The 13,610-nt window shown below is 31.3% G+C and overlaps 1 protein-coding gene across 1 annotated transcript; it reads left to right on the top strand.

Moving 5' to 3' along the window:
- The first annotated feature begins 2,692 nt into the window (after positions 1–2,692).
- On the top strand, positions 2,693–3,415 carry LOC107466477 (uncharacterized). The gene is made up of 2 exons (XM_016085455.1): positions 2,693–2,860; positions 3,005–3,415. Exons 1-2 carry the CDS (start codon positions 2,693–2,695, stop codon positions 3,413–3,415), a joined length of 579 nt encoding a protein of 192 aa, XP_015940941.1.
- Positions 3,416–13,610: the final 10,195 nt, after the last annotated feature.

The following is a 13,610-nucleotide window of genomic DNA, read 5'->3' as shown; positions in this document are numbered from 1 at the left end:
GAAACCTACAAGAAGAAGATAGAGGAAGATTGGAAATTGAAAGTGAAATATGATTAGATTAGGTTAGGTTCAGTTAAAGGGTAGTTTAAAATTTTTTAATATTTTTTAAAATTTGGGTAGTTTTGTTGAGAGAAATACATTTTTTATGGATATAAAATTTGTTTTGTCTTTTGGTGGATAAATTTATCAATGTTATGAAAATTTGTGGATAAAAAATGTTAGTTTATTCTTTTATTTATTTTAATTTATTTTATTAATTTTGTTCTTATATTTTTATGTCATTTATATTTGTATTTTATTGTAAAATTAGTACAGAAATTTATATTTTACATTAATATACGCAAAATCAAAAACATAAGAGTACATTTCATATAGTATTTTTTGTATACATATAAACAAAGGTTTTCACGTATAGAAAGTCTAAGAGATTAGCATTTTTATTAAAATTTTAACATCATTTAACTAATAAAAATAAAATAAATAATCTCATATTATTAGATATAATTTTATATTATTAAAAATACTAATAATAAGTAATTATTAACTACAAATCATAAAATTTATGAGATTTTAACACTTTTTTTGACATAGATGCATAATAGCGTACATTTCACAATGTTATACTGTAGTTAAACGATTCAAAGCATTTCACGAGCTGTAGTTAAACAATTCAAAACATTTCACGAGGCCTTGTTACAAAATGAAATGTGTATATATAGATAATCACTCGCATCAAAGTGTTACAAATATAATTATGTAAGTGAATTTTTTTTTCAAATTCTCAAGTAATTTGAACCAGATTATTAGAATTTGAGGCATACAGAAGTTACCCAATTTTTCATAGAAGCGTTGTAAAATGTATGTATTTTCTAACTCACCATTGCAAAATATTTGAGAAAAATATGTAATTAATTCTCAATGCTCACCATTGTATATAGGACAAGATGTTCATCACTTGGAACTCATGAAAAAATAATGGCCAGATAAATTTATGTTAAAAAATTATTTAATTTCTTAATTTATTTGTGAACAATATATATATATATATTAATTATAATTACAAATTATGTTATTTTAAATTAAATAATTTATATAATGGTAATTTCATTTATTGTTATAAATGCTAAATTAAATAAATTATAATTACTTTTGATTTAGAATTAAATGAGAATAAAACCAGATATTATCTTTTGTTCTTTGGATAATTATCTTTTGGATTTTAGATATATTATCTTTTGGACTTTAAATACTATTTTATTTGGACTTTAGAGTTTAATAGGTGCCATGCTCAAATATAAATAGTGCCTTCAGGGTTTCGGTCCTCAATATACCAAAGCTGCTTTTGTACTCTTTTTCATGAGTTGCAATTCAGCCGCTTAGAATATAGAATGTTTTGGTTGAAGAAGATTGAAAGAACTACAAAATCCAAACTCTCCCGATGGTATGATTCATGTTTATGAATTCAGGTACACTTCCGCATTCAAATATTTTATTTGTTAATGATTTAATATGGATAATCTTTGGGTTAGAGAATTTTGTGAAAATTTCAACAAGTGGTATCAGAGTCATCTATGATTAAATCATTAAAAAATTATAAATTTTTTTATTTGAATTTGAATCTTGATTTGAGTTTGTGAAATTAGATTCAAATATGTGCTGCTTTTGAATTGTGTAAGACGTGTTAATAAAACTGAAAGAGTACACAAAGAATACATGAAGAATACACAAATAATATATGAAGAGCATACTTACTGTAAAGTTTTTTTTATATGCAATATGATTTAAATTCAATTTTTTTTAAGAAAAAGGAAGGTTTTTCGTTTGTTTATCTTTTTTCTATACCAGTGTATATGAATTCATTCTTTTGGCAAAATTATGTTTTTTTTATGTTTTGCATATATTGAATTATAATTATTGATTTTGATTTTAACGGATCAAAAATTTTTAGCACATGAATTATAATCATGCTTTTCTTTAAGGTCTCAAAAGACACCATTAGATTTAATTTTTTTTGGAATTTAAGTATTTTTTGTTGTTACATAAGGAAATTGGTAACAATTTGAATTATTATACCATCTATTTTATAAAGATTTGATTTTGAAATAAATTAATTGAACATTATGCTGTCAAAGTAGTCTCTTTTGTAAAAATTGATTTATTTACAACATTAGGAACATGTTGATATGTAATTCATGCGAATATTGGTCTGCCCAAAGAAAGGTCTATATTTGGCCGAATTACATACACATATTGATGGTAAATACATGTTTGGGTAACAAATAAAGAATAAATTAATGCTTATTATTTATGCGGACAATAATCGACCTAAACAAAGTTTATTGTTTGGCCAAATAATAACTATTGAACACTTTTGTTTATTTTTTATTAATTATGCAGTCAATAATCGGCCCAAAGAAAGGTTATTGTTTGGCCAATTAATAGAAAATATATGTGGTAATAAATAGGTTACAAAGTTTAAGTTTTCATGTGCGTATTAAGTCGGTCTAAAGAAAAGCTTAATGTGTGACAAGAATTTTGACAATATTTGATTACTGCAATGAGAGTATCACTTACAGTTAATTTTTCTATCCAAAGATTGAAAATTAATGTTGTTTTAGATATTTCAATCTGAATTTTTTTCCCATTATTTAACTAATGTTTACTGCATATTTTTTATTCTAATCTAGAAACTATGGCTTTAGCTACCAATGTTTCTGCACGAATTAGTAGTATTCCTATGCTGAATGGTTCAAACTTTAAAGTTTGGAAGGATACCGTGGAGATTGTCCTCGGTTGTATGGATCTAGATATAGCTCTTCGAGAGGAGAAACCCACCTCCACTTCGAAAAACCTCAACGAGGTTAAATAGAGAAGTGGGAGAGATCCAATCGAATGAGTATTATGATCATGAAATGTTCAATTCCTGAGACGTTTCGGGGCTCAATTACTGAGGATAAAGATGCCAAACAGTTCTTAAAGAATGTTGAAAAAATTCTTTACTAAGAATGAAAAGGCGGAGGCAAGTAGTCTTTTGAGCAATCTTGTCTCTGTGAGGTATAAAGGTAAAGGGAACATAAGGGAGTACATTATGGAAATGTCTCATCTTGCTTCAAAATTGAAAGCACTAAAGTTAGAGTTGTCTGAAGATTTACTCGTGCATTTCATTTTGATTTCCTTTTCTGTACACTTTGGGCAATTCAAAGTGAGTTATAACACTCTAAAAGACACTTGGTCCTTAAATGAGCTTATATCTCACTGTATGCAAGAAGAAGAGAGGCTACAGCAAGATAAGACTGAAAGTGCTCACATGGCTTTATCTTCTCAGTATAAAAGAAAGCGTGATACTACTGCGGATGTGTCTTTTCAGCAGAAAAATGCTAAGAAACAGGATCAAGTTTCAACCCGTTTCTTCTGAGGCTAGTTTACGTTATGCACCTATTGATACTTGGTGGGTAGACTCTGCTGCTACTACTCATGTAAGTGTTACTATGCAAGGTTGCCTATGGAGCCAATCGCCAAGTGATGTTGAAAGATACATCTATGTGGCAGATGGCAATATAGTTGCAATCAAAGCTATAGGAACCTTTAGATTATGTTCCACGAGTGGATTTTACTTGGATTTATTAGAGACATTTTATGTACCGTCATTTAGACGGAATTTGGTTTCTGTTTCTTGTTTGGACAAATCAGGTTATTTTTGTTCGTTCGGAGACAATAAAGTCAGTCTTTTCTATAATTCAAATAATATTTGCTCTGGTCATTTGGTGGATAATCTATATAGACTTGACTTAAATTCCTATAATAATAAAATACTGCAAATGGGTAAAAACGAAAACTAAATAAGAATTCGGAACTATTATGGCACAAACGCCTATGTCACATCTCTAAACAGAGAATTCAGAGGCTCGTGTCAGATAGAATTCTTGAAGTCTTCATTGAGTGCATAAAATGGAAAAAAGACAAACGAAAGAAAATTAGGTGCCGATAGAGCTAAAGATGTCTTAGAACTGATACATACAGATATATGTGGCTCATTCCCTACTGTCTCTTGGAATGGACAATGGTACTTTATTACGTTCATAGATGATTACTCTCGTTACGGGTATCTATATTTAATTCATGAAAAGTCTCAAGCCTTGGATGTTTTTAAGTCTTTCAAAGCTGAAGTTGAACTTCAACTTGGAAAGAAAATTAAAGCTGTCAAATCTGATCGTGGTGGTAAATACTATGGAAGATATGACGGTTCAGGTGAGCAACGTCCCGGGCCTTTTGCTCTTTTCCTAGAAGGGTGTGGTATTGTTCCGCAATACACCATGCTAGGAAAACCTAGCATGAATAGTATTGCAGAGCGAAGGAACCGAACTCTTAAGGACATGGTAAGAAGTATGATTAGTCATTCTTCCTTGCCTGAATCACTCTGGGGAGAAGCCTTAAAGACCGCAGTATACATCCTTAATAGGGTGCCAAGCAAAGCAGTCAATAAAACCCTTAATGAAATTCGGACTGGAAAAAGGCCCAGTATAAAGCTTTTGCATATTTGGGGATGTCCAGCTAAGGCACAATCTTATAGGTCACATGAAAGAAAATTGGACTCAAGAACAATTAGTTGCTACTTTGTTGGTTACGCTAAGCACAATCCTGCATCAAGGTCTGATTTTGAAATGGAAAATGCGAGATTTCTTGAGGATGTTGAGTTTGGAGGAAAGAAAATATTAGGAATATTACTTTTGATGAGGATTCTATAACTGATAATGATAAGGTCTTTGCACCTATTATTGTTCAAGATACGGTTATAGCACAAGAGCACAATGAAAATCCTATTGTAGATCTAGTTACAGTACAAGAGAACAATGAGAATATCATTATTGCTCAAGATACTGCTACAGCACAGGAAAATAATAAGAATCTTCCTCAATCCCAATCCATACAACAAGCTCAACAACCTCAAGAAGTGTCATTAAGGAGATCCAACAGAGAAAGGAGAAAATCCATCTATGGTCTCAAACAAGCTTCCTGTTAATGGTATCACAAGTTTAATCAAGTCATTATCTCATATGATTTTGAGGTAAATATTATAGATGAGTGTGTATACCGCAAGTTCAGTGGGAGTAAATACATATTTTTAGTTTTATATGTTGATGACATTCTACTTGCCAGTAACGATATAGGCTTGTCGCATAAAACTAAGAAATTCCTATTGAACAAATTCGAAATGAAAATTCTTGATGATGTCTCTTTTGTATTAGGAATCAAGATACTAAAAGATTGCTCTCAAGGTATTCTTGGATTATCACAAAAGGATTATATCAAAAAGATTTTAAGTAGATATGGCATGGAAAATTATAGACCAATGGACACACCCGTAGCTAAAGGAAACAAGTTTAGTCTCAAGCAATGCCCTAAAAATGATCTTGAAAAGATAGCAATGCATGATAAACCTTATGCATTAGCACTAGGAAATTTAATGTATGCTCAAGTCTGCACATATTCTGATTTATCATTTATAGTGGGAGTGTTGGGTAGATACTTGAGCAATCTAGGCATAGACCATTGAATAGCTGTTAAACGCGTAATGCGTTATCTAAAGAGAACAAAGGATTACATACTTACTTATCGGAGATCAGAAAATTTGGAGATCATTGGGTACTCTGATTCCAATTTTATGGCATATGGTTGCGAAACTTTGTCATTGAGCTTCATATAGTAGATGGCATTGAAAAATCATTAAAGATATTTTGTGAGTCAGCAGTACTGTACTCTAATAACAATAAGAGTTTGACAAAATCGAAACATACAGACATCAAGTTCTTAGTTGTCAAGGAGAAAGTTTAAGAAAAATAGATTTCTATAGGACATATAGGAACAAAGTATATGCTAGCAGACTCATTAACCAAGGAATTGATCCCTAAAGTCTTTCATGAGGACACTGCTCGGATGGATGTCAATATTTGTGATGCGTTGGTTTAGTGTGAGTTTATTTTATGCTATATGTCCTATGACAGATATTGAGTTATTTTTTCTGTAGAATTAAGTTTATGGTTTATTTCATGTTATGAGAAATGTTCATTTTGCAACATTTCTTTTGTGTTTGATCTCAATAAAGTTTTAACATTGGACTAGTTGGAAATAGACATGCATGAAATCACTTGGCATGTAATTTCCATATTACTCAACCAAATTTGATTTATGTCATTAAGTATATTAGGATGGTGATTGTCGTGGTTCAATCACGACATTAATGTGATAAAAGCTGCAGTAGTTCCATATCTAATGTATGAGACGGACCAGATTGTTAAAGTAATAAGGGAAATAGCATTCAAATGCGCGCATAAAGTTTATAAGATGTGATTATGTCAAGAAAGAATATATGTATTGCCCAAGTGGGAGATTGTTAGGAAATTATTTAATTTTCTAATTTGTTTGTGGGCAATACATCTATTAATTATAATCACAAATTATGCTATTTCAAATTAAATGACTTATATAATGGTGATCTCATTTATTATTATAAATGCTAAATTGAATAAGTCACAATTACTTTTGATTTAGAATTAAATGAGAATAAAACCAGATATTATCTTTTGTTCTTTAGATAATTATCTTTTGAATTTTAGATATATTATCTTTTGGACTTTAGATACTGTTTTATTTGGGCTTCAGGGTTTAATGGGAGCCATGCTCAAATATAAATAGTGCCTTCAGGGTTTCGGTCCCCAATATACCAAAGCCGCTTTTGTGCTCTTTTCCCATCAGAAGAGTTGCAATTCAGCCGCCTAGGAAAACAGAAGGTTTTGGTTGAAGAAGATCGAAAGAACCACAAGATCCAAACTCTTCCAATTGTATGATTCATGTTTATGAATTCAAGTACGCTTCCGCATTCAAGTATTTTATTTCTTAATGATTTAATATGGATAATCTCGAATTATGTGAAAATTCCAACAATTTATTTATATGTTTTGTATCCAAATACCTGAATCGATGAAAGTTCTATTGATGGAGTAACATTTATATGTGACAGACTAGTTGGATGAGTTTGTTATACAAAATAGTGTTAGTAAGTTAAAATTTTGTACTTTAGTGAATTTGGATCATTTTAGGAGTAAGTGAATATCTCTAATGGCCTACAAATGTCTAGTAGAATTGACATGTGAAGATTTGTTACCTAATTTTTTAGGTTTATGCTTGTTTTCAATGATGTTTAACTATCATTGCCAAAATCCGAAGTAGCAACATATAAAGTTATAGAAAAAATTTCAAGTGTACCTGGAATACCCGTATTTCATTTGTTTTAACCGTTGATTTCAATTAATATATATTATATATATTTTTTATAATTCAGATTAACGGTTAAAACAATTAAAATACCGGTGTTTCAGGTACACTTGACATTCTTCTAAAGTTATATATCAAAGTTGAAGATGTAGTGGATAGCTCCAGTCTAAGACAAATACAAAAGAGCGAGTTGTAATCTTGCATCCAGAATTTTAAACTATACTTTTATATTTTGTATGTAATTTTTTTACTATATAATATATTTATGTCATAATTATTTTATTCACTAATATTTTTTGCATAACTAATTTAATATCATGCACTCAAGTATTTGTAAGTAATTTTTACATACTTACATTTATATCCATTTTTAAAAAATTTGTTTGATTTTTAATAATAAATTAAATCACACAGTTAATTTCTATACTTTAATAAAATTACAATTTTGTCCCTATACTTTAAAAATTTATAATTAAATTCTTAAAACCAAATATAATTTTATAATTAAACTTTTACTGTTTAAAATATGTTAGAATTAACAAAATATTTTTCAATATATTCTTAAATTTGATTATGTGAGTTGTATTGGCTCATAATAAATAGCAAATGTTGATACATTTTAAAGACAAATATTGATACTTTCAAAGTCCCAAATTTAAGAATGACAAAAAAAAAACCCACAAACACCCTCTTCGCCTTCTTTGTTCTCTTTGAACTCTCTCTCCCTCAAGCTCCTTTGCTTGCTTTGCTTCCATTACTCCATCTCCTTAACAAAATTGTCGGTCTTAGCAAAATTAAATTTGTCATTTTCGTCAATAAGCTGAATTAGATTACATGGATAAGCCAATGCCCCGACAATAAAATGGGATACTAGTGATCTCGCAGAGTGGAGTTCATTTCCCAATGAGCATTCCTCCTGTTGGAGATGATATTAAGCTGGTATCTAATGGCCCACAAAAGCAAGCTGTAACTGATTATGGTTGAATAATTTTTTGATAGTATTCATTTTTGTAACTTTAGTTAGAATGATAGAAAAGCTTGTTTTGGTTAGAGGTTAAAGCTAGCAATAGTAATAACCTCATAACCATAGTTAATTTATTTACTATATTGAGTTAGGTTTTAGTAAGGTTAACTTTCTAATAGCTATAAATAGTAGATAACAGTATGTACTCTCGTGGTTTTTCTTTCAATTTTAGATTTTATATTTGTTCATATGACAAATTCACTTTCTCTGAGTTTGTTTCTTCCACTTCAGTCTTATTTTCTTCAATAAAATCAGATCTAGATCACGATTTTATCATGGTGTGGTGAGCGTGGAGGATCGTGAAAGAGGTGCAATTTTTGGATACAAATAGAGCATTGAATTAGCATCAATGGCTAACACTCCTTCTAACCTAATGTCGAGGGACGACTCACATGAGAGCTTTCAGGTTTGAAATCTAGCTCGCATTATAAGCCAACTATCGAGTTTGCAGCCACAATCGAGTACCAATCTACTTGCAGATTCAGCAAGTGTTTACTTCCTACACCCAGCTTTGGACAATTCAGTTCATAATTTCAACAATAATCTAAGCAATGTTTTTAGAGAAAGAGGACGAGGAACTCGTGGAAGCAGAGGTGGAAGGAATTCAGCACCTAAGACCTGTTCTTATTTTTACAAGGCAAGGCATCTTGTGGATACTTGTTACCACAAACATAGATTTTCACCTCATCTACAAAGGCAAAAATGACCATGAGAGACTAGCAACGGAGTTATGGCTAATCATATTGCTGCTGGAATTGAAGAGAGCAGCACTCACAATGTCAAGTAGGACAAGGAATGGTCAATCCCAATTCAATCAGAGTTTGAGAGATGCACTGCTTACCTTTTTTTGGCAAGAGTGTGCACAGTTTTTTCAAGGAGCAAATGTGAGAGATGTCAGTCAATCAAATGCAGGGAGTGGAGGTATATCTTTAGAGATTTATAAACTTTTTATGAGCTCTCAAATTGCACGATTTTTGTCAGTAAAAAGTTTTTTCTCAAATTCTTGGGTGCTTGATACAGGAGCTACTGATTATGTATCACATTCATTGCATTTTTTTACAAATTTTAGACATATTAAATCAATTCTAGTAAAATTACCAGATGGAACACACACAACTGCAACTATAAGTAGAACTGTGGTATTTTCAGCTATATTCTATCTCACAGATGTGCTGTAGATACCAAGTTTTAACTTTAATCTTTTATCTATTTCCCAAATTACAAAAGGCCTGCATTGCAAATGTGTCTTTACTGACAAACTTTGTGAGATATAGAATCGGGCCTCTTTAAAGATGATTGGTACAGCTAGAGCAAAGCATGGATTATACATGCTAGATTTTCCTGTATTAGAGTTAGCACATAAAGACAACATGGAAAATACAACATATAATAGGAGTACTAGGATTCTAGACATGCAAAGTCATAGTAACAAGATTTTACTTTCTTCTAATCTTAGGACAGCAAATTTGGTTACACAAACTTCAAATTTGTCTATTGAGAATTTATGGCATTTTAGATTGGGTCATGTACCCCAAAGCAAATTTGATATTATCAAACAAATATATCCTTGTGTGTAGTTTCCTGTATCTTCTTGCTCTAAACCATGTGTTTTTTGCCATTATGCCAAGCAGAAACGGTTACATATACCCTTAGTGAAATAACAAGTTTAAACAGTTTTGATTTAATACATATCGATATCTGTGAGCCAATGTCACTTCTTTCTCTACAAGGTTATAAATATTTTTTAACTGTAGTAGATAATAAAACTAGATTTGTATGGATTTATTTCATGAAATTAAAGTCAGAGGCCAGCAGTTTGATCCAGAATTTTGTTGCCTATATGAAAACACATTTTAGTTCTCAAGTAAAGATTATTCGAACTAACAATGGTCCTAAGTTTAAACTTGATCTTTTTTGTGATTCACAGGGTATAGTGCATCAAACATCATGTATTGAGACATCACAACAAAATGGTATTGTTGAGCGGAAACACCAACATATTCTTAACATTGCAAGAACATTAATGTTTCAATCGTCCTTGACAAAAACTTTTTGGAATTTCGCTATTGGTTTCGCTATTCATTTAATTAATAGACTTCCAACTCCAGTTTTAAAAAATAAAACCCCTTATGCTACCTTATTTGGTAAGGATGCGAACATTAGTCACCTTAAAGTATTTGGATGCTTGGCTTTTGCTTCAACATTAACTCATGGAAGAAAGAAATTTGATAAACGAGCAAGAAAGAATATTTTTCTTGGCTACCCAGCTGGCACAAAAGGATATATTTTGTTTGATATTCACACTAGAAAACTATTTTTGTCTCGAAATGTGAATTTTTATGAACATTATTTTCCTTATAAATTTTTTCATGATGACATGCTCACAAACATAAATGCCTCTTCTCTAATTATTGCTGATTCTAATTTTAATGGATTTGATCTTTTTACTTATGATTATTTAAATGTATTTCATCCATCTCATGCAACTACTGATTTTTTTATGAGCCTAGTGACCATACATCACTCACTGATTCACATGTAGCTTCTACTTGTCTACCAAATAGTGCATCATCTAATTCTCATTCAAATGATAACATGCATAATTAGGATCTTAGACGATCAACTCGTACACATAAACTACCTTCTTATCTTCAAGATTATCATTGTATGTTACTTAGAACAGGAAGCTCTAGTAACCAATCATGTTCCAAATGGTACGATTTATCTCATATGGTGGATTATAGGAAGTTGTCCCCTATCCATAGAGCCTTTTTCATAGCAATAACCATAACGGTTGAGACAAAGACTTATGAAATGAATGCTGGAGAAATACAATTAGTGCGGAATTGTTCGCTCTTGAGAAGAATAGTTCGCTCTTGAGAAGAATAAGACTTGGTCTATTACTTCTTTGCCTATTGGAAAGCGCATCATTGGATTCAAGTAGATTTTTAAAGTGAAGTTTAATCCAGATGGTAGTGTTGAACGCCACAAAGCACATCCGGTGGCTCAAGATTTTCGTCAATGAGTTGGCTATGATTACTTTGATACATTCAGTCCGGTTGTAAAAATCACCACTTTACGACTTATTCTTACTCTTGCTGCTGTCCATGGCTGGAAACTTCACCAATTAGACGTTAATACAGCATTTTTGCATGGTGAGTTGCAAGAAAAGGTTTATATAAAACCTCCCCAAGGTCTCGATGTTCCAAATGGTGCTATTTTGTAAGTTGAATTGTTCTTTATATGGCTTGAAACAGGCAAGCCGTCAATGGAATTTAAGATTAAGTGGTTTTCTTCAATAACATGGTTTTATCAAATCTCCTCATGATCATTCTCTGTTCATCAAGCACACTAAGTTTGGCTATTATTATTGTTTATGTTGATGATCTTGTTTTATCTGGAGATAATCTATTTGAAATCGAAGCTATTAAAAGGGCTCTTGATGCTGAATGTAGTATTAAGGACTTAGGCCGGTTGAAATATTTTTTTGGAATGAAAGTTGCTCGTAGTTCCAAAGGAATTACTTTGTATCAACGTAAGTACACTCTTGATTTGCTTGAGGAATATGGTATGTTAGAAGCTAAACCTGCTTCAGTTCCTATGCTATATAATGGGAAACTTTCTAAGGAGAGTGGCACAAGATTACCAGATCCATTACAGTATAGAAGACTACTTGGACAACTCCTATATCTCACCAATACTCGTCCAGACATTACTTTTGCAGTTGAGAAGCTCAGCCAATTTTTAGATTGTGCAACTGATGACTATTACAAGGCACCACTACATATTCTTCGATACATCAAGAAATTTCCTTCTAAGGGCCTTTTCTTCTCTTCAAATAATGATCTCAAATTGACTGGTTATTTTGATTTGGATTGGGCAACTTGTTCCGGTACTCATCGATCAATAACTGGGTATTGTTTTTTCCTAGGTTCTTCATTAGTGTCTTGGAAGAGTAAGAAGCAAACAACTGTAGCATATTCTTCCTTAGAAGCTGAATATCGTGCCATGGCACAAGCAACTCGGAAAGGTCAATGGCTTCTTTATCTTCTTAATGACTGTCATGTATCTCATCTTCAGCCAATTAATCTCTATTGTGACAATCAATCTGCGTTGTATATTTCAGCTAATCCGGTCTTTCACGAAAGAACCAAGCACATTGAAGTATATTGTCACATTGTTCGTGAGAAGTCTCAAACAGGGGTGCTAAAATTGCTACCTATTAAATCAGCTAATCTAACGGCTGATTTACTTACTAAAGCGTTATCACCGGGTGTCTTTGAACCTTTACTTTTCAAATTGGGCATGCTTGACCTACACGCCCCACTTGAGGGAGGATATTCTGTGGATGATAAAAAGTTAAAGGTTTCAACAAGTCTTAATTCAAGGGAGGATGATAATAATGTTGCTGAACTCGCAACTAATTCAATCAGTTTCAACTTGAAGGAGGATGTTGGAGATGATATTAAGCTGGTATCTAATGGCTCACAAAAGCAAGCTGTAATTGATTATGGTTGAATAATTTTTTGATAGTATTTATTTTTGTAACTTTAGTTAGAATGATAGAAAAATTTGTTTTGGTTAGAGGTTAAAGCTAGCAATAGTAATTACCTCATAACCATAGTTAATTTATTTACCATATTGAGTTAGGTTTTAGTAAGGTTAATTTTCTAATAGCTATAAATAGTGAATAACAATATGTATTTTCGTGTACTCTGTGGTTTTTCTTTTATTTTTAGGTTTTGTATTTGTTCATATGACAAATTCACTTTTTCTGAGTCTTCTTTTTCCACTTCAATCTTATTTTTTTTAATAGAATCAGATCCAGATCACAATTTTATCACCTCCCATCTCCTGAAAAAATAAAATAAAAAATATGAAAAATAAACTGGGATAAAAACTGCTAAAAAATTCAATCAACAGCATCATCATTACAAATATATTCTTGCTGTATTGCTTACGACACTTCTACAAATCATAGTAGTAAATGTTTTATCTTTTCATATGTAAGACTAATCCATGGATCAATAAAAAAGGAAGAGTAAGTGATAATTACATCCTCAAAGATTTCGACTTTAGACTAGTTAACTCTTAAGAAAAAAAAAAGTACTAATTAGATCCTCCACAATAGCAAATAGTGGACATGTATATCCTTCCGTCAATAGATAGTGCAAAACGAAATTAAGTTGCTTATGTATTTCCTTATCTAGAGTAGTGTGTATCTTATTGTCATGTATTTCCTTATCTACAGTAGTGTGTGTCTTATTGTTGCAACATGAATATAAAAATAATGTAATTTTAAATAATAAAATAT

The sequence above is a fragment of the Arachis duranensis genome, chromosome 9 (genome assembly GCF_000817695.3).
Source record: "Arachis duranensis cultivar V14167 chromosome 9, aradu.V14167.gnm2.J7QH, whole genome shotgun sequence".
NCBI classification, from domain to species: Eukaryota; Viridiplantae; Streptophyta; class Magnoliopsida; order Fabales; family Fabaceae; genus Arachis; species Arachis duranensis.
The sequence above is the reverse complement of the archived record's forward strand: the minus strand, read 5'-3'. Positions and strand labels throughout refer to the sequence as shown.

Excerpts from the sequence above, each read along its gene's own strand:
- LOC107466477 (XM_016085455.1), top strand. The coding sequence starts at position 2,693 with ATGGCTTTAGCTACCAATGTTTCTGCACGAATTAGTAGTATTCCTATG. Across the intron at positions 2,861-3,004 it reads CTTCGAAAAACCTCAACGAG|AATGAAAAGGCGGAGGCAAG; the intron begins GTTAAATAGAGA and ends TTCTTTACTAAG.